The 18,874-nt window shown below is 54.8% G+C and overlaps 1 protein-coding gene across 9 annotated transcripts in view; it reads right to left on the reverse strand.

Moving 5' to 3' along the window:
- The window catches only part of Cacna2d2 (calcium voltage-gated channel auxiliary subunit alpha2delta 2), a 130,381-nt gene that overhangs the window by 7,679 nt on the left and 103,828 nt on the right, over positions 1–18,874 (reverse strand). For 5 of the 9 annotated variants that reach the window (XM_075964733.1, XM_075964732.1, XM_075964727.1 and 2 more), the window contains exons 5-23: positions 16,714–16,758; positions 13,502–13,643; positions 10,662–10,793; positions 10,441–10,498; positions 9,731–9,781; positions 9,501–9,600; positions 9,206–9,364; positions 8,861–8,968; positions 8,683–8,761; positions 8,132–8,181; positions 7,868–7,957; positions 7,592–7,663; positions 7,313–7,387; positions 6,055–6,129; positions 5,903–5,974; positions 4,609–4,680; positions 4,441–4,502; positions 3,654–3,730; positions 2,503–2,523 (exon numbers count right to left, since the gene is read on the reverse strand). In XM_075964733.1, coding sequence (XP_075820848.1) covers positions 2,503–2,523; positions 3,654–3,730; positions 4,441–4,502; positions 4,609–4,680; positions 5,903–5,974; positions 6,055–6,129; positions 7,313–7,387; positions 7,592–7,663; positions 7,868–7,957; positions 8,132–8,181; positions 8,683–8,761; positions 8,861–8,968; positions 9,206–9,364; positions 9,501–9,600; positions 9,731–9,781; positions 10,441–10,498; positions 10,662–10,793; positions 13,502–13,643; positions 16,714–16,758 — 1,540 coding nt within the window. The remainder of the gene's footprint in view (positions 1–2,502; positions 2,524–3,653; positions 3,731–4,440; positions 4,503–4,608; positions 4,681–5,902; positions 5,975–6,054; positions 6,130–7,312; positions 7,388–7,591; positions 7,664–7,867; positions 7,958–8,131; positions 8,182–8,682; positions 8,762–8,860; positions 8,969–9,205; positions 9,365–9,500; positions 9,601–9,730; positions 9,782–10,440; positions 10,499–10,661; positions 10,794–13,501; positions 13,644–16,713; positions 16,759–18,874) is intronic. The other 4 variants (XM_075964729.1, XM_075964728.1, XM_075964731.1 and 1 more) reach the window with 1 other exon arrangement.

Below are 18,874 nucleotides of genomic sequence, written 5' to 3' on the forward strand. Positions count from 1 at the left end.
CTTTGAGGAAGGGAATTGGCTTTTGGCTGCGGATTTTTAGCTCTCTTTGCTGCAGCTGTTTGCATTTTGGTAGGTCTTGCTTTTGTTCTGTGTCAGGCATCAACATGGCCAAACCGAAAGGGTTTCTCACAGGCACAGACAGTCCAACCAGAGACGGGCATGAACAGCTGGTGGTGGCGGCTACGGCAGTGCACCGTGGAGGTCTGAGGGTGGGGTGTCCTTCCTGGAACAGGATGCTGGGTGAAGGGAAACCTAGGGGGCAAGGACTGTTCCACAGTGTGTGGCGAGACAAGGATGCTGGTGGACTCTGCACACCTGCTTTCCCAGCTGGGGGCACAGGGCACATGGGGAAGGAGGAGCCTGAAGGGAATGCTGGAAGTGCCTAGGTGGGTGGTCTAGCAACTGTGCCTGTGCCTCAGGCTTAGGAGCTGTGCATATAGGTGGCATGGATGCCTGAGTGTGTGCACACTTGTCTTTATATGCATGAATGCACAAGTGTGTGAGACTTGTCTTTATATGCATGGATGTATGAGTGTGTGCACACTCGTCTTTATAAGGGTGTGTATTCACAGGCCTGAGAATATGACTGTAGGACTCCACTGTGGCCTCTTTCTGCCCAGCTGGATTGGGTTACTCTGCTGTGTGCCTATTTTATTTTACTTTTTTGAGACAGGGTCTCCTGCAGTCCAGGTTGACTTAGAACTTGCTTACACAGCTGAGAATGACTTTGGACTTCTGATTCTCATGCATACACCTTCAGAGGGCTGGGATATGGGCAGGAGCCGTCACATCTGGACTATGTGATGGTGGGGATTGAAGTCAGGACTTTTGATAAATGCCAGGCAATGACAAGCGCTGTTGCAACTGAACTACATCCCCAGCCCTGTTAGGTGTATCTGTGAGGGCCCCTTGGCTAGTATAATTCTGGCAGTTCAACTCCCTAGATTTTTAAAAAAGATGGTCTCTGTTGTCTTGACTAGCCTCCAGTTCATGGAAATCCTCCTGCCCGAGCCTCTTGAATGCTAGGATTTAGGCCTAGGCCACCACACTTGGCTTTCCCTATCCTACCCTCACCCACATCCCGAACTCTCTTTCACCCCGGCGCTTTAGTCATCCCAGAAGAGGGATTCTCACTGTTCCCAAATACTCCCACGATGCACTGCAAAGTTCTGGACAGAGGAAACTTGAGGTGCTTTGGGGGGGCTGGGCAGTCACTGGTTGGACTGTTCCTTTCTGATAGGACTGTGAGGCAGGGTTTGGACACAAGCCAAAGGGGAGGGAGTAGGGGTGAGGAAAGGAGGAGGAGGAGAAAGAAAAAGGAGGGATGAGGGACAAGGAGGGAGACTATACTATGCTTGTTATGTTTCCAGGGTCTTGAAGTTCTAGGGTCAGTATGTGGGGTGTGAGTGGGAGAAAAGACAACTCAAGCCAGTGGAACTATGCAACCCACTCTGACCCTGGCCAGCAAGGACAGCTTATTTCCTTTGTTGGACTAGGTTAGACAAGTCCTCTCGGTTTCTTGGGGAGTCCTTTGCTTCCAGTTTGGGGACATCCCCATGTGGTTCTCCATGCCCCACAGGGTCAAATGTTCCCTGGGAAGATAGCTCTCTGTGCACCAATGGCAGACATATTCATGTGTCACCTTTTCTAACTCCCGTCGTCCTCTGTCAAGGCCTGGCGTTCACCATCTACTGTTCTGCAACCTGACTTGGGATCCTTTCCTTTGTCAGTAGCCTGGTCTCCTCTGGTTGGCTCTGGGGATCCATGCCTGATGAAGCCTATGGTTTCCGAATCTGCCTTTATTTCCCCAGGGTAATAGCTTTCCCATACCTATGGGCTCTTCCTAGGAACAGCGAGTACCTAAGATCAGGGATTGCCCAAGGGTCCTTAGCAAAGCAATGGGAACCCAGGATGACTGGTTAGCCTTGCCCTCCTGTGGCCTGGTGGCCTGTGTGACCCCCCACTAAGGCTTCTGAGCCTTGCCACCTCTTCTAGGAGGGCTGTGAGCTCTGGGGCCACAGCAGAACAGAGGCCTAAGTGCCATTGAGGGTGCCTGCTGGGATTTCCCTCTTCCACATCTTACATGAGCCCCCTGAGGGCTGACCTATCAACTGTATCTCAAGCTTCCCGCCCTGCTGGGAAGGTGGTGGTGGAGAGCATCCAGCTCTGTTCCCACTGTTGAGTTGTCTTAGAGGGGCAGAGAAATTGGAGAGGCAAAGGGCTTCCCATGGGGTCCCACAAAAACTAGGGAATAGGAGGAAGGGGTCTGGGCCCACAGGAGACGCTGGAGAACTCTCCGCAGACAGCCCCAGAAGTGGGCTACTGGCTCTAAGAGGGGTGTCAGGATCAGAGGAAAAGCAAGAACCGAGGAGCCAAGGGATGCTGGGAGGGAGCCCCAGAGGGCAGGGGTGTGGCTGGTCCTGGGCAGGAAGGGGGGCAAGCAGGGGCGTGAGGGCAGGTGGGGTGGGGAGAGGAGGGTGCACTGGTTCTGAATATACTTGCCCTTCAGTTTGCTGATTGGCACTGGGACAGTCCACCAAGAGAGAAAGCGAGGAAAACAAAAACACAAACACAAAAACAAACGAAAAGGGGGAGGGGAAGGGGAGGGGCACAAACAATATTTTATTCAATGACTGTTTGAATGAAAATATTGTGTCTCATCATCATACCGAAAGGAAACTTCTTGCAAAAAACGACATGAGAGAGAAAGAGAGAGCGAGAAACTCAAAGGAGATGAGCCCCAGTCGGCCAGGCAGGTGCGGGGGCGCCCGGTGGGGCCGGAGCCCCAGCCTCCCTCCCAGTGACCTCTGGCATTGGGCAGGCAGGGCCAGGCCTGAGATCCAGGCCTTTCCAGAGAGGCCCATGGTGAGCAGGCATGCATGGGGAGCCACAGGCAGAGGAGTGGGAGAGCCAAGGAGGGAGAGGGAAGGAGAGAGAAAGGATGAGAGAGATGGAGTGTAGGGGTGAAAGAGGGAGGGGGAGCAGGGAGGGGGATAAGAGAAGGGTGTAAGCCAGAAGTGAGGGAGAAAAGAGGAAGGGAAGGAGGAGAGAGGAAAGAACACAGACAAAGGGAGAGGGGGAGGGCAGGGGTTCTGGGTTGGGGAGAAGGGATGGTGGGAAAGTGAGAGGTACTGAGCAGGAGGGAGAGGAAGAGGGAATGGGGAGGAAGGGGGGAGAGAAATGAGAGGAGAGATGGTGGGAGAAGGTGACCTGGAGGAGGAGAGGGAAGAGCGGCTGGGGGAGGAACAGAGGACAAGAGATCTTGGGACAAAGGAGGCACCACAGGAGGAACAGGGGAAGGAAGTCAGAAGAGAAGGGAGGGGCAGGGGTGCTTTCTAGGAATGTAGTCCCCAGGAGTGTTTAGGGCAGGCAGGCTTAGAAGGGAAGACACGGGCTAGGAAAAACCGAAAACAATCCTCAACGGAAACCATGAGAGAATGGTCTAGAACCAAATCTGAGAAAGGCAAGCATGCAGATTTCCACAGACTTTCGAAGGCTGGTTTCCCAGCCTGTGGGCACGCCTGAGGCTGGGCAGACTTGGCAGGAGGGGCTGCCTTGCCGGCAAGCGCGGCTGGCTATGCTGCCTGGGGCCGGCCAAGGGTGCAGGGGCAGAGGCAGGGGTGCAGGGCGCAGGCAGGGGCCAGGCCACTTACACTTGACCTGCAGGATCTGGTCGCTGAGGTTGGCTTGGAGGTAGAAGGTGCTGTAGGGTGGGAGCACCAGCCCCAGGCTGGGGAGGAGGGGAGGGGAGAGCACAGGTTACTGATGAGGATTGGCGGCCACACTAACACTTCCTTCCTAGGGCCTTAGAGCCACAGAGGCCCAAGCTGTGGCAGCCACAAGTCCCCTGCACAACTCCATATCCAAGGATTTAGCACCTTGGAGGCCTGAACCTTCTCCCCAAACCATCCTGGAGGCCTCGAAACTACTAGCCCCAAAGTGATTCCCCACCCTACTGCCCACCTCAGCACCCACCTGCCCCACAATGTCCTGACCAACAGGAAGCTTTTGAGGGGCAGGCATGAAGCCCATGAGAGCCCAGAGGCAGTGCAGGCTGGTCCTGGGGTGTGACAATGCTCCTATCATTTCAGAATGGACTATGGAGCAGTTGAGTGGGGTGCGTGAAGACAGCCCCCGGGGTCAAGACTGGCTGAGGTTGTAATGCTGACTGTGAGCAGTCAGGGAGCGTTGAGATGATCACTGGGGTGTGGTACCCAGGAGATCCTCCAGGAAGGGGGAAGCCAGGGGCAGTGTCCTGTCCTCAATCCCGTTCTTCCAGGACCTGCTGCTTGCTCCACAGGGCCAGGGGAGGCCCTGGGGGACCAAACATCTCAGGTTAAATAAATAGTAAGGATAGGGGTGCAAGAGGGAGAAGCAGCTGGGTTCAGATTTAGGGGTCACTCTCACCCTTCTCTGTCTACCCAGCTCTGGCTCACTTACCTGTAGTTGGTGCTCCTTATAGGCACCCAGGTGTAGTTCCGAATCACCTCATCTATGTACCTCTGGGAGAGGAGGCTGCGTCAGGTTCTTGGGTGAGCAGGCTAGGGTGGGTGGGTAAGGATGGGTGCCCATTCTGATGCCCTTGTTTCCCATCCTGTGCCTTCATACCTCATCCAGGGACTTGACCAATGTCCTGATCTGCTTGTGGCCCTTGTTGCCATCAATCATGCTGCGACGGATCTGCAAGGGCCAACGGTATGAACCCCCTGCTTCTGTGCTAGCCACCTCCTCCCTGCCTTCCTGCCTTCACCCCTGCTCCTGTGCTAGCCTCCTCCCTGCCTCCACCCCTGCTCCTGTGCTAGCTACCTCTTCCCCACCTCCCTGCCTTCACCCCTGCTCCTGTGCTAGCCACCTTTCCTTGCCTTCACCCCTGCTCCTGTGCTAGCCTCCTCCCTGCCTCCACCCCTGCTCCTGTGCTAGCCACCTCCTCCCTGCCTCCTTGCTTTCACCCCTGCTCCTGTGCTAGCCTCCTCCCTGCCTTCACCCCTGCTCCTATGCTAGCCTCCTCCCTGCCTTCACCCCTGCTCCTGTGCTAGCTACCTTTTCCCTGCCTCCCTGCCTTCACCCCGCTCCTGTGCTAGCCTCCTCCCTGCCTTCACCCCGCTCCTGTGCTAGCCTCCTCCCTGCCTTCACCCCTGCTCCTGTGCTAGCCACCTCCTCCCTGCCTCCTTGCTTTCACCCCTGCTCCTGTGCTAGCCTCCTCCCTGCCTTCACCCCTGCTCCTGTGCTAGCCTCTTCCCTGCCTTCACCCTTGCTCCTGTGCTAGCCTCCTCCCTGCCTTCACCCCTGCTCCTGTGCTAGCCTCTTCCCTGCCTTCACCCCTGCTCCTGTGCTAGCCTCTTTCCTGCCTTCACTCCTGCTCCTGTGCTAGCTACCTCCTCCCTGCCTCCCTGCCTTCACCCCGCTCCTGTGCTAGCTACCTCTCCTTGCCTTCACCCCTGCTTCTGTGCTAGCTACCTCTCCTTGCCTTCACCCCTGCTCCTGTGCTAGCCTCCTCCCTGCCTCCACCCCTGCTCCTGTGCTAGCTACCTTTTCCCTGCCTCCCTGCCTTCACCCCGCTCCTGTGCTAGCCTCCTCCCTGCCTTCACCCCTGCTCCTGTGCTAGCCACCTCCTCCCTGCCTCCACCCCTGCTCCTGTGCTAGCCACCTCTCCTTGCCTTCACCCCTGCTCCTGTGCTAGCCACCTCCTCCCTGCCTCCACCCCTGCTCCTGTGCTAGCCACCTCTCCTTGCCTTCACCCCTGCTCCTGTGCTAGCCACCTCCTCCCTGCCTTCACCCCTGCTCCTGTGCTAGCCACCTCTCCTTGCCTTCACCCCTGCTCCTGTGCTAGCCACCTCCTCCCTGCCTCCTTGCCTTCACCCCTGCTCCTGTGCTAGCCACCTCCTCCCTGCCTTCACCTCACCTCCTCCTTGTTCTCATCTTCCAGCTCTGCATCCAGGAAGTCCAGGGTCACAGGCTCCCGGAAGTTGGTAGTCTGCAGGAAGCCAGGTAGGAAGTCAGGAGTCCTCATTTTGGAGGGTTTACCTGCCTTCCATGGCCACTCACCTGGCTTACCTGGGGCTTGAGGTTGGGATGTAGCAACACGTAGCCGTTCAGGTCAATAGCAAACACATAGCCATTAGCGCCAAGCTGTGAGGTACAGATTTGGAGCTCAGAGGCTGTACAGGGATTTCTTACACTATGAGCTTCTCTCTATTCTGTTTCCCATGCTGCTTGCCTTTGGCCAAAGGCCCCCTCCTGGCATATGGCCCTAAGTCTGCCTCTGAAGCCAGGCTGGGTGCCCCTCATACACCAGCCCCCACCAAGAGTGACTGGCCCTGTAGGCAGACATCCTTCACCTCTGCACCTGCACGAGGCCCACAAGTCTGCTGCCTTTGTACCACTATGGCCCTCTTGGACCTATTGAGTTCTCAAATTATGCTTTCCTGTCCCTATTTCAGTGTCTTTGTACAGGAGGGAGAGACGCCTGGGAACCCTGCAGGCCTGGTGGAAGGCAAGCAGGAGGGAGTGGAACCCAGGGACCAGCCCTTGCTTTGGATTGTCTTCCTACTCTACGTGGAATCTCTCAGGTCAAGCAAGGGTTCCATATGGTTCGGACTTTAAGCTGTCACGCATGTCCTTCTTCCCCTTGCTTTCATAGCTGAGACCTAAGTTCTCTAGCCAAACCGCCATGCCATCCCTTCCCCAGCTCCAGCTTCTGCCTTTTGCTTTCATGCTGCTGTCTGGAAGAGTTCCCTCTGCTCCCCTCCCCATTTTTCCACCCAGCACACGTCTGGGGGCTGAATCTGGCTTGCCACCTGTCACAATAATTTGATGTGAGTCTCATATGGGTTTTATGTTTTTGTTTTCTTCCCCAAGATAGGGTTTCTCTGTTTAATAGTTCTGGCTATTCTGGAACTCACACTGTAGAGCAGGCTAGCCTCAAACTCACAGAGATATGTCTGCCTCTGCCTCCTGAGTCCTAGGGTTAAAGGTGTGCCCCACCACTACCCAGCTGGGTTTTATGTTTGTTTGTTTTTAAAAGATTTTATTTATTTATAATGTATAGAGTCTCCTGGCATGTATGCCTACGCACCAGAAGAGGGCACCAGATCTCATTACAGATGGTTGTGAGCTACCCTATGGTTGTTGGGAATTGAACTCAGGACCTCTGGAAGAGCAGCCAGTGCTCTTCACCTCTGAGCCATCTCTCCAGCCCCCTGGGAAGTCTTTTGTGATCCTCTGAATTCAGAGGCCCCTGTGAAGACCCTTCAATCCCTGGATCTCCTCTGCTAAGTCTGGAAGCAGGATAGAGGGGCAGGTGGACACTTACGGTGTAGTTGGGAGTCAGCCTCTTGATGTCATTCAGGGCCACATCGATGCCCATCACACCCAGGATTAGCTGGTTCTGGGCACAAAGGAGTGAGATGGTACACTGTAAGGAGTCAAGTCCATGGAGGAACCCCTGGCCCAGGCCTCATACTAAAGGCCTTAAGCTGCTGACACAGACAGTCGCTTTGGCCAGTTTGTAGGATGTCCTATCCCTCCTCCATTCCCAGACCTGCTAAAAGCATGCCAGTCCCTCCCCCAGACAGCCCACCGGGCACCTCACCTTCTTTTCCCCAGGGCCATCCTGTGTCAGGTTGAAAACAGGGAGAGTCCCAGTTACCACCAACCCCAGTCCCTAAGGGGAGAGGAAGAGGATGAGGTCTCCTGTGGCCAGTTCTGTCCCCACTCTGAGTGTTCAGAGAAGGGGCTCAGGCATAGCCCACCTGTCATTTTCCTTTACTTGGTCAACACCAATAAGGGGACCCCCAAGGGTCTTGACCCTGTGGGCATATCCCTGAGGGAAGGCCTCCAGTCCCCTTCCTTTGCCCAAAGGCCTTACCAGTGCATCCTCATACACGTTTGTCCATTGCACCTGCTTGGCTTCCTTGCCTGCCAGTACCATGGGCCTGCCCAACACATCTAGGTATTCCTGGGTACGGAGAGAAAGGCACTTAAATGTCCTTCCCAACTCACTTTCTCTCATCTGCTGCCATGTGCCTCAGCAGCCACCAGGGGTCGCTTTCGGCCCATGGCAGTGGAAGGCACTCAGCAGCAACCAGAGGGAAGCAAAGAACTGGGAGGGGCTGCCTCCCCGCCACCTCACCTGTGTGTTGATGCGGATGGCTCCGATGGAAGGGATCTCAAAATAGTAACCTGTAAAGGGAGGAGAGGTGGACTTGTCTGGCACAGCGAGACCCACATCGCAGGGGGCACTGCCTCCTAGGGCATATCTGCAGCCTTCTGTGTATTTAGTTACACCCCTCAAACTTCTTTGTGCTCCTTGGCATTGCCCAGGCACTGGCTACAGAAGAGGATAGATTGTGTGTGTGTGTGGGGGGGGGCGGCTAAGGAAGCAGTGGAGGTGGAGGAAGGAGTTTCATTCTAGGATATCAGTTAACATTCAGAGTTTACCCAAGTGCACAGAGAGATGGATTGATCAGCAAACAGATGTAGGAGCAGAAAAGCTGGACAGATGGACAGTGGACATACAGCCAGATGGGCAGGAACATGCTTTGTCAGATAGACAAGTAAGACAGCCCGCCAAACAGACAAAGCAATGGACAGCCATCTGTATGGAAGGACAGACAGGCAGTGAGTGAACAAACAGCTGGACACAGCAGGCAGATGCCTTGGTGGTGAGATCCAGCAAGGTACCTTTGTTAGTGCAGGCCATCCACTGCAGAGGCGTGACGTCATAGTTATGTTGCCCTACAGAGAATGTGAACACGCGCACCTGTCGGAGCAATGAGATCATTCCTGTGGCCACTCGAGGACAGCCCTCGCCTGTCCCGGGCCTAGCTCAGGGCAGCCACCCATCAGGGTTGAGTCTCACCGTCCGGTTGGGCCAATTATATTTCTCGAAGACATCTTGCACACGATCTTCGCCCCCATCCGTGAACATCATGATCATCTTATTGCAGTTAGCCCGAGTGATGTTGGACTAGTCAAGGGTGAACACAGAGTCAGGCAGTCCTTGGTCTCTCACAGGCCCAGGGAAGAGCCTCCCTCCTCTGGTAGGGAAGCTTGGCCCTCTGGCCCTCTGCCCTCAGAGCAGGTGGGCTATCTGTCTAAGCTGCCTGTTTAGTGTTAACAAGGCCATCCACCTTTATCTTCCCACGTCACTACGCCTGGTCCCTTGCCCACCCCTGACCACCATTTGCCCACCCATGGGGCTCACATTCTGTAGCTGGTCAAAGGCATACTCAAAGCCGGCCTTGTAGCCTGTGGTGCCCTTGGCCACCATGCCCTGTACGGCTTCCTTGAAGACCTTCTTGTTACGCACATTGGCCTGCACCAGGTGTGTGAAGCAAGACACAGGCTGCGCCTTCTCGTTGAACTGTGGGGACAGTGAGAGGGTGAGTAGCTTCAGGCTGGCCACGGTGGACAGCTGTCACACAAGGCTGATGGTTGTCATGGGAGCAAGCTGGATGGGGGTGAGTAGTTCCCAGCCCGCCTGCCACCTTGGTACTCACTGAGGCCACGTTCACATAGTCATCATCGGAGAGTGTGTCCAGCATCTCACAGACGGATGTCTTCATCAGCTTCAGAGTCAGGCCGCTCACGCTGCCACTCCTGTAAAGAGGGCAGGGGCTACGTGTGTGTGGGCTCTCAGGCTGCTCCCGCCCTCTCCTCATAATGTTCCCAGGCAGAAGAATCCAGCCTGGCCCCACCCTAGCCCCACCAGCCTACAACGCTCACTTACACGTCCACAATGATGACCATGTCTTTGGGGGACGAGGCCCCCTGTATATACCTGCCGGTGAGAAGACTCAGTTAGGGACAGCACCTCGGGACCGGTGGCTTCTTCCTCCCTCTATCCGTTTATTGGTTCATGTATTTCTATTGGCCATGTACTACATGGGCCGAAATGGGTCTGGGCACTGGGGAGACCATGCTCTATAAAAGAAGACAGCTCTTGCTCCTGGCATGAGTGATTTGGTCCCTTATGAAGTGAACAAGAGGTGTGGGGGGCAGGTAATCCACAGAGGGGCAGAGAGCTTCAGTGGCTGTGTCCTCTGCCCCAGATAGAGGCTCCACAGAATGGGGGGGGGGGAGGGAAGGTTATGACGTAGGGAGAGAGGGGGAGAGCAGAGGGCGGGGTGTCTAGGGAATCAAAGGAGTAGGGTGGTGCTCTCTAGCCTGGCGGAGGCTGTATCTACCCTTGGGAACATCTCTCAGTCCTGAGTGGGTGGAGGGGACTGGGTAGTGGACGGTATGTGTGGGGGCAGAGGCAGCTGGGCGGCCTGCCTGGGTGATGGGATCCATTTTCCAGTGGCAGCGATGTGTGAAATGAAAATTGGATAGAGCTGGCTGCGCCCTGCTCGGAGGTCTGGATATTGAGAGGGAGGGGAGCAGGCAAGAGATGGGGAGCTGAGGGGGTATCTCTCTTCAGCTCCCCCCTTGCTCACTCACCAGGGTCGTCTTCGGACGTCATACAGGTCAATCTTCTTGGGGGCTCGCCATGGTGTGGCTGTGGAAAAGAGAGGGTGGAGGAACCTGGTGGAAAGGCCTGACTAGAACAGCTCGGAGTCACGAGAATGACTTGGTTTACTCTGTGCACCTCAGGATGGGTGGGGCTTAGAGATGGAGCAAGATGGATGCTGGATGGGCCAAGGAGACAGGTTGGTACCTACCTGGGTAATAGCGGGTGACTCCCGTGGCACTGCCGAAGACCTGCCACAGCAGGGTAGGGTCTTGCCTACGGTTCTCGATGAAGACATTCTCCAGGGCCTCGGTCCAGTTAAGCTCATTGAGGATGACGGTAGCTGGGGAGCAGGGCAGAAGGCTGGGCTGGAGAGCTCTAGGCTGCCCCTGCTAAACCCACCTCCACGGCACTGATGTGGAAACCTCCCCCCTCAATAGCCTCCCCTGCTCGTGGCCTGCCCAGACTTTCTTTGGTTTTCCAGGATCTCACTAGGGACCATACCAGCTCCCCCAGGAAGATTTTCTTGCCCTCCCTCCTCCAAATCATCAAAGCAATTTCTCAGCCTACCCCTCAACTAGGCCTCAATGAGCAAGCAGGGCTGATGTGGCTTGTGGCCCATGGAGAAGGGCCGCCTAGGTGGCAGGGAACTGTGAGCTGGGCCCCCATCCAGCATGCTGCCTGGAGCCTGAGGCTGGTCCCCAGGGAGCTCACCCACTCAGCATGCACTCCAGGCTGCAGCCACAAGAAAGCAATTAAGGGCCTGCTGATGGGGCTGGAATTATTCAGCTATTAAGGTACCTGATAAGCTGGAAGCCACTCAGCTTCATGATTAATCAACTGGGGCCAGGAGCAAGCAGGGGCAGAGGTGGGGGCTGTGGAGGGGCAGGGGTGGGGCCAGGATCCTACTCCACCACAGGCATGCGTGCTTGCACACACATGTCCACGCAGCCTGCATCCTCGGCAGCTATTCCTGGCTCTAATCTCTGCGTTTCCAGCCAAATGTAGAAACCCTATCCCCTTTCTTCCAAGCAACACGATTGCTGCCATGGGTAAGGGGCACACAGGAGGTCTTACATGCTACCACCAATTACCCATACCTTCCATTCTCTAACCCCTGGCGTTACACATGAGTGACCCCCTCCCTCCTGCCAGACTCACCCCTGCACACCCTCACAAAGTAAGGCTGCTCTCTATCCTGCTGACCAACCTGGGTGGCATTCCTGTTCTAGAACTCAGGGTGTCCTTAAGTCTACCTGATGTGTGTGTGGCATATGTTTTTTATGTGTAAACTGTACCAGTCCCTGAACAGAAACAAACCAGGAATGGGACACCTGCTTCTGCTAGGCCTCTGACTTCTATATGTCTTCCTAGTTTCCTTCTGTCTTCCCATGGGGAGCCCTGGCACTCAACCCTCCATGATCCCCATCAGAGATCTCAAGAGACAGCCTCCAAAGGCTCTGCCGGTGGCCCTGCCAGGGGCCTGACACACCCTCACCCACCCCTCCGTCCTTCCTTTGTGTGCTGTGTCCCTCTGCCATCTAGCTCCTTCTTGGCTTTGTGGTTCCCCTTAACTGACCACAATATGAACACAAAACCTATTTCTATCATTGGCTCTGCCTATTAAACACTATGTTATGGTCCTGTTTCTGATTTAAAAACCTAGTGAGTTGAACACTTTCTATTTTTCTTTTTAAGGAAAAATGAAGTGAGACCCTCAAATGTTTCACATAATGCCATTTGTCTTGTGAGCCTGCCGGGATGCCTGCCTATCACTGGACCTTTAGTCTTTCTGCCTGAGAAACTTGGAAGTCCCTCAGGCTGCCAGCAGAGGGGTGACCCCCGCTCCAGGTGGGCTGTCCTGCAGGACACACTGATGCAGATACCCCCACATGCATACAGTCCTATATCACACCCGTGTACACACGTTCTCAGATCACACTGAGTTGGGAAATGGGGACCATGCCCCCTCAGGCAGGCGATTACAGATTTAATTAAAAGTGACACAGTAAATAAAAAACATATAAAATGTAATTTGTGTGGGTAGCGAGGGGTGACTGGGGAGGGAGGTGTGGCTCCTGTTTTAATTAGCGTGCCTGCTTGTGATAGTGCCCCTCGACTGGCTCAAGCAGGTGGTCTCCGGGCAGCGTGCAGGTAGGGAAGCATTTCCCCCCACACCCAACCTGAGGTCATCCAGAAGACTTGGCTGACGTTGTTGGTGGCAGGGGCTTCCTGGGATACCCTAGGAGTCCCTGCTTTCTGAACCTACCTTTGCCCTCAGCCCCCCAGCCCCCAGCCTCCCAGCCTCCTAGCCCAGCAGATTCTGAGGCTGTTCTATAGGTAGGTGCTCAAATAGTTGTGTTAGAACCAGGGCCCTCAGTCAACTTCTAGAGGACATTTCTGAGAATTTGAGTGCTGTAGGGAGAAGATGCCAAAAGCTGAACACTAGATGAGGAGCTTCGGCCAAAGACTGACGCTATAGCGACCTCATTTCCCCACCGTGCAAGGCTGCCCTGTCCCTGGGACTTGGAATCTCAACTACATTTTCCTGGTCCCGCTTCACCACACCTTCGGCTGCTCCAGGCTAGAACCATTTCCCACTCCTCCAGCTCTGTGCCACAGAGCAGAGTGGGCTAATCAGGTCTGGGCTGCTGTTTACGGCAGGCGGCTCGCTGTCCTTAATTTCTGGGTCCGTCTTATGCTGGGGCTTCCCAGCTCCTCCTATTCGAGTCAGAGAAGGGCAAGGGTGGCAAGCAACGGCTTTGAGGGTTCAGCCCAGCAGTGAGAAGCAAGGCGTATGTGCATGTGTGTATGCGAACTGTGTACACATGGGCTTGAGCCCACGCCAGCAAAGGAAAGAGGCTGTTTAAGCTCTGCTGAGAGTGGCTGGAAGCCTATATGTGGGTAATCCAGAGAAATGAACACATATGACCTTGTGTGCAGGGGGCTGGCTGGAGGTGGGTGGCACTGGCTCCCATCTCAGGGAATGCTTGGGAAGTGGGCTGGCCCCCAGGTCGGGGGAAGGGCTGTTCTCAACCCCCTCACACTTACAGCCTTTGTAGATGTCCGTGGGGATCTGCACAGCCGTGTATGAATAGTTGACTTTGTTCTTGAAGTTTGGGTCTTCCATGAAGTCCAGCCTTAGTGTGCTGGTCTTGGATCCCCTCTCCACGTCTTCACCCTCAGGGTCATCCTGCAGAAAGCACCCCCGCCCGTGTCAGGTTTGGAAAATGGTGAGTAGGTCTGTTAGGTTTACTGGTGAGCTGGGGAGGGCCAGAGTCCAGGAGACAGGGTCATCTTAGGGTCAGAGGTATTGCAGAGACAAGAGACAGGATGGAGAGACAATGGGAAAACACGGGCATAGCATATGAACCCCTCACCCAGAAGGCTTGTGGATTAACCTGCCCTTGCCCACCGCATCTACCATCCATTTGCCAAACCCCGGCTAAAACCAAGGCCAAAATGACCCCTTCTCCACATCCTTGAAAAGCAACTGTCAGTGAAGGAGGCAAATGGGGGAGCCAGTTAGGAGTGGGGTGCAGACTTCTACTTCCAAGGACATGCCTTGTGCAATCACAGTGGGGCCTCAGCAGCTCTGAACCCCCATACTTCCCACTGAGTCCCACCCAGTCCTTGCATGAAGAGATAGATAGATAGATAGATAGATAGATAGATAGATAGATAGATAGACAGACAGACTGACCTAGCTCCATGTGGGGCACCATCCCCTGTAGTAGGGTAGCTCTAGAGCAGAGTGTTGGTTAGCACAGAGACCAGGTGACCTACAGAGGGTGGGTCCACCATGCCTGCTAGCAGCAGGATTGTAAAGGCCCCCGTTGATTTTCTAAAACGAGCTGCAGCCGCCTGACAGGTGCCAATTACGGTATCTCTCGGCCAGGCAGGCTGGGCATGCGCTGTGCACCCCCCCCCCCCACCGCCTACTACCACAGGCTGTCAGGAGTAGGGCTGCGGTTACAGAGTCAACGCTGCAAACCATGGGGGAGCAGGCTTCGGTGCAGGTGTGCAAGCATGGAAGGAAGATGGTGGAGAGAGCATAGGGTGGGAAGAAAAAGCCAGACAGGGAGGCAAGGGAGACATGGAATGCTCCATACACTTCCTCACCTTGTCCCCCCACCCAAGACCCTTTGACTATGCTCAGCTCAGGCACCATTCATCCTCTCTCCTCAATGGGTCCTGAGCTGCTCCCTGTGGCCCAGGCACACCCTCTTTCTGTGTTCCAAGATCTAGATTACTGCCCAGGCTGTTTCCTTTCACCAGGACGTATCCGAGGACACGGCTCTGAAGTGCTCTGAGACAATCCCCTTCCCTTTTTTCCAGGGAAGGTTCTGGACAACAGAATTCAGGCTACTGTCCTTCATGCCCTTCACTGAGTACACCCACCTCCTGCTCACTATGGGAAGCCTGTGAGATGTGCTAGGTGAAGCCAGAGTCGGCAGCAGCTGAACATACAGGCTGGAGTAGGCAGTCAGCCGTCTGAGAGGCATAAGCCACGTACGTGCCACTTAGAGGCCGAGGTGTGGGAGAAGAAAGCCCCCCAAATGTCAGCGGCAGATGAAGGGCGCTGGAAAATTTAATCTTCCAACTTTCCCAACTAATGTGACATTTGGATTCCATTCTGATAAGCCTTCAGCTGGCGAACTTTTTTCTTCCTTCTCTCTCCTCACCCCACCTTCTGGCTGGTAATTTAAAAGTAAATGGTCTAGAAAGATCTCTAACTGTACCTCTGGCAAAGATTAAAAAAACAAAACGGAACAACACAACACAAAAAGCTGGGGACTTGGTGAGTGTGTGCTGTTATTTAGGCCGGGCCTGGGGGCTTCTGGCCTCACTGCCCCTAGTCCAGCCCAGCCTAGAGCAGTACTTCCTGACTGGGTAGTTCCAATCCCCCTCAAAAGGCTGGGGGAGTCAGGCATTTGGAGCGAGGGTTGGGGTCCTGGATAGAGCTGGGGGCTGCTGGGAGCAGGGAACAGTGTCCTGGTCAGGGTTTGCGTACAGTAGGAGGCTGTCCAGGGAGTCTTTCCCTGCCACCCGAAGCCCAGGAGCTCGGTGCAGTGGGCAACCGCAGTCTCCTGCTTTATATTTAATGCACTGATTGCTAAAATTACAGCCCGCTGCCGAGGGGGGTAAGGAATTAGATTCAGGGTCTAATTAAAGGTTCGCTCTTCATTTGAATTTCAGATTCCAGCTTTAATTTTAGCAACTTCTCCGGGAGCCACGGAGCTCAGCCAAGGGGAAGCGCACCTGCTTGAGCCCACCCCTCCTTCTCGGGGCCCCCTGCCCTCCTGAAGGTTTCCCAGGCCAACTTGGCACTATGGCCTCCCATGCAGGTATCCTTCCCAACCCTCCCACTTCCTGGTGTCATGGGCTACTTCTGCTCAGGCCGGGGAAGTCTCTGGGCCGACAGGTCCAAAAAGGGAACGCCGGACCTTGCTTGGGTTTTCTGTATCAGCAAGCACAAGTCAGTACTAGACTCTATTCCACTGTCCCACCTCTCTTCACAGTTGGCTTCAACCACTGCGTTTTGGAGGGGGACATTGATGAGTTCACTGAACACTGTCTACTCCCAAGCGCTTGAACCCACAGGCACTCATTTTTCTCACCCCACCATCATCCTCACGGAGGCCTTTAATGATGGGGACCTCACTACCTTATAAGCCAGCCCAAGCAGACCTAAGCTCAGGGAACAAGATGGCGCAGGCCCAGTGTCGCCACTTCTGGGAGATTATCATAGTGGCCTCATCTGAAAACATATGTAGGAGCTTAGCTGCCTCCGTGTCTGAGGCCACCCAGTGACACAGGGCGAAGCCAGGGGAGGCCAGGCCATAGGGCTCTCAAGGGCCTGATGGTCTAAATCCCAGGGAAGGGAGCCTCCACTGTCCTGGGGAGGGGCCTAGATGTCACTATGTCTCATTCCAGGAAGGCCTTTTGATCTATTCCCCTCTCCCTGTACTCCCATGGTGCTCAGAGAGCCCCTCATGCTGGGACTGAACTGTCCTGATGTCCAGCACCTTACCATCCTGTCCAGAGAGGGAGACCCAGCCTGTTCCACACTGTGCAGGGAAGCTTAGCCTATAGCGGCGATGAAGTCACAGTCCTGGAGTGCCAAGGACCTCTAGGGAGTTATGGAAGGTGAGAGACCTGACCCAACACAACTCAGAAAGGTGGAGTCAGAACGGTGACCCAGCAGTGGGGGTGTGGCTCTGGCAGCTTCCTGTCCTCTACAGCGAAGGTGGGGCACTCACCAGCTCAGCATCAGCCTTGGCGTCATAGTATATGATGTCTTCCTCCTGGTGATGAGAGAGAAGCCTCAGCACTCATAGCTCAGGGGCTCCCAAGACACAGTCTGAACTCTTTAGTACAAGGCTTAAACCAGTTCTCTAGATCTCTCTAGGACTGAGACAGTCCCCTCCTCCACCCGAAGCCACCCCAGGAAAAGTGGGATGAATCAGTGCTGCTGATGCCCTGCCCCCACCCCAAGGCTCATCCTTCACACTCTAGAAGCTGCTGCACCCCAGGCTCCCCACACACAGGGTGCTAGAACCTTGCCCTGCAGGCGGGTTGAGGGCAGGGTCAGAGCCAGCTTGGCTGCTGAGAGACTGGCTGAGGCTGGACCAGGGAGTGAGGAAGACAAGAGACTCCGAGCTGAGCCTGGGCTACAGCGAAATAATGACTTCACACTGCATCTTCCAATTTCTTCTATTAAAAAGGCTGCTCATTACGAGCATGTACTTATTAATTATCTGTGATTTGTTGTGAAATGCAGAGGGGTTTACACAACAGGAGCAGGAATAAACAAAGCTGGGCCCGTATGCCTGCCCGTGGCCCTCACTCACATGTGCCTGCCTGCCCATCCTGGCCCGTGCCTGCCTGTCTGCCGCCTGGGTTCTCGGCCATCTGCATGCCATAATCATCCGCCGCCCCGGGGACCCGTAACACAAACGGGCTAATTTCATGTTTAATGATCTTTAATCAGAACCGAGTGCAGCTGACAGAGGCCGCCAGAAGGTGAGCCTAGTGTCAGCAAGTGCCACTCGCACAGAAGGGGCCATCCTACTTTGCCCTGGTGGGCTCTAGGGCCAGGGCCATTGTCCAAGTCACTCTCCCCAGGTGCCTCAGCGGATTTTATACAACAAAATCCTTTAGTGTCGTTCGGGGGTTCCTTACGCATCTGGGGCTGTGTCCCAAGGACCTGCCTGCGAAGCAGCATGCACAGAGCCAGCTCTCGCTCCATGATGGATGGAAGACGCATAGGCTACCCTGCCCAACCAAGGCGAGGGCAGACTGTGTGACCCGAGGGTTGAATCACCCTTTCTCTGAGTCTCCTTATGCCTCCAGGGGTGGGTTTGGCCAGATGCCTGTCTGTGGCTAATGGTTATAGATGGTTGGTATTTGAAAGTGTTTAAGGCAACTGTCTCAGGCTGTCTTCTTTAGGGGTTTTGGGGTTATGTACACGTTATTGGCCGGACATAGTGACTTAGGTCAAGCATTCTGGATCTGTGACTAAATGCCTGGCACAATGCCTGAACATGAATATTGGGCCAAAGGTAACTCAAGAGGTGTCTACTATGTGTGGCGCTTCTGGTGACCGACACATCAGGGCAGGGACAAAGAGGGCCTTATACCCAGGCCTCCCGACTCATCTCCAGCCTCATCCAAACTTGCCACCCACCCACCCATCCTGGAAGCCAGGTCTGGGTGGGGGCTGGGGCAGGGTGCAGGCTCCAGGGGGCTCGGCCTTTCCCTGTGCTTGGCTCACACAGAAGCACGTAATGAAAGCTGACATTACATCAAACACAATAAGGAGTTTCGGTTGATGAAGATCATTCCTGAACACACAAACCCATTAAACTGAGGGGAAAAAAAATATCAATTCAACACACTCGCAGGCGAAAAGAAAATGTGATTTGTTATCTAAAAGGGGGTTATAAACACGGTTCTGATGCTCTTTCCCTCCGTAATGAAAACAGGCGGGCGCAGTGGGAGGACTGCAGATTACAACCTGGGGCTTCACTTGCCAACTTTTTAGGCAAACCTCCTGCAAGGATAGGAAAGGGTGTGGGTGGGGGCCAGCCGTTGCCAGGCTGTGGAAGGGGGTCTGTCTTTGCCCTAGTCATCCTTGAGATGCCCTGGCACTCACTTGGGCCGTCTCTTCAGCAATTCCCATGGTTCTGTTTATTTGTCCTGCTGTTTCACAGTCTCAGGGGAAGACAGAATGCTGGTAGCATCCGAGATAAAGGGAAAATGACATCCAGGATTGTCAGGTTCCTGTAGACTACAGGTGGAGGACCAGGCTACCGCAGTCTTCCTGCTCCTCGCCTTGGCTGGTAGCCTTGGCAAGGTCAGATGTGCGATACATGGTAAACAAAGCTGTGACTGCTATTTGTGGTGCAATACGGAGCTGGT

This window comes from Microtus pennsylvanicus, chromosome 3 (genome assembly GCF_037038515.1).
Source record: "Microtus pennsylvanicus isolate mMicPen1 chromosome 3, mMicPen1.hap1, whole genome shotgun sequence".
Lineage (NCBI taxonomy): Eukaryota > Metazoa > Chordata > Mammalia > Rodentia > Cricetidae > Microtus > Microtus pennsylvanicus.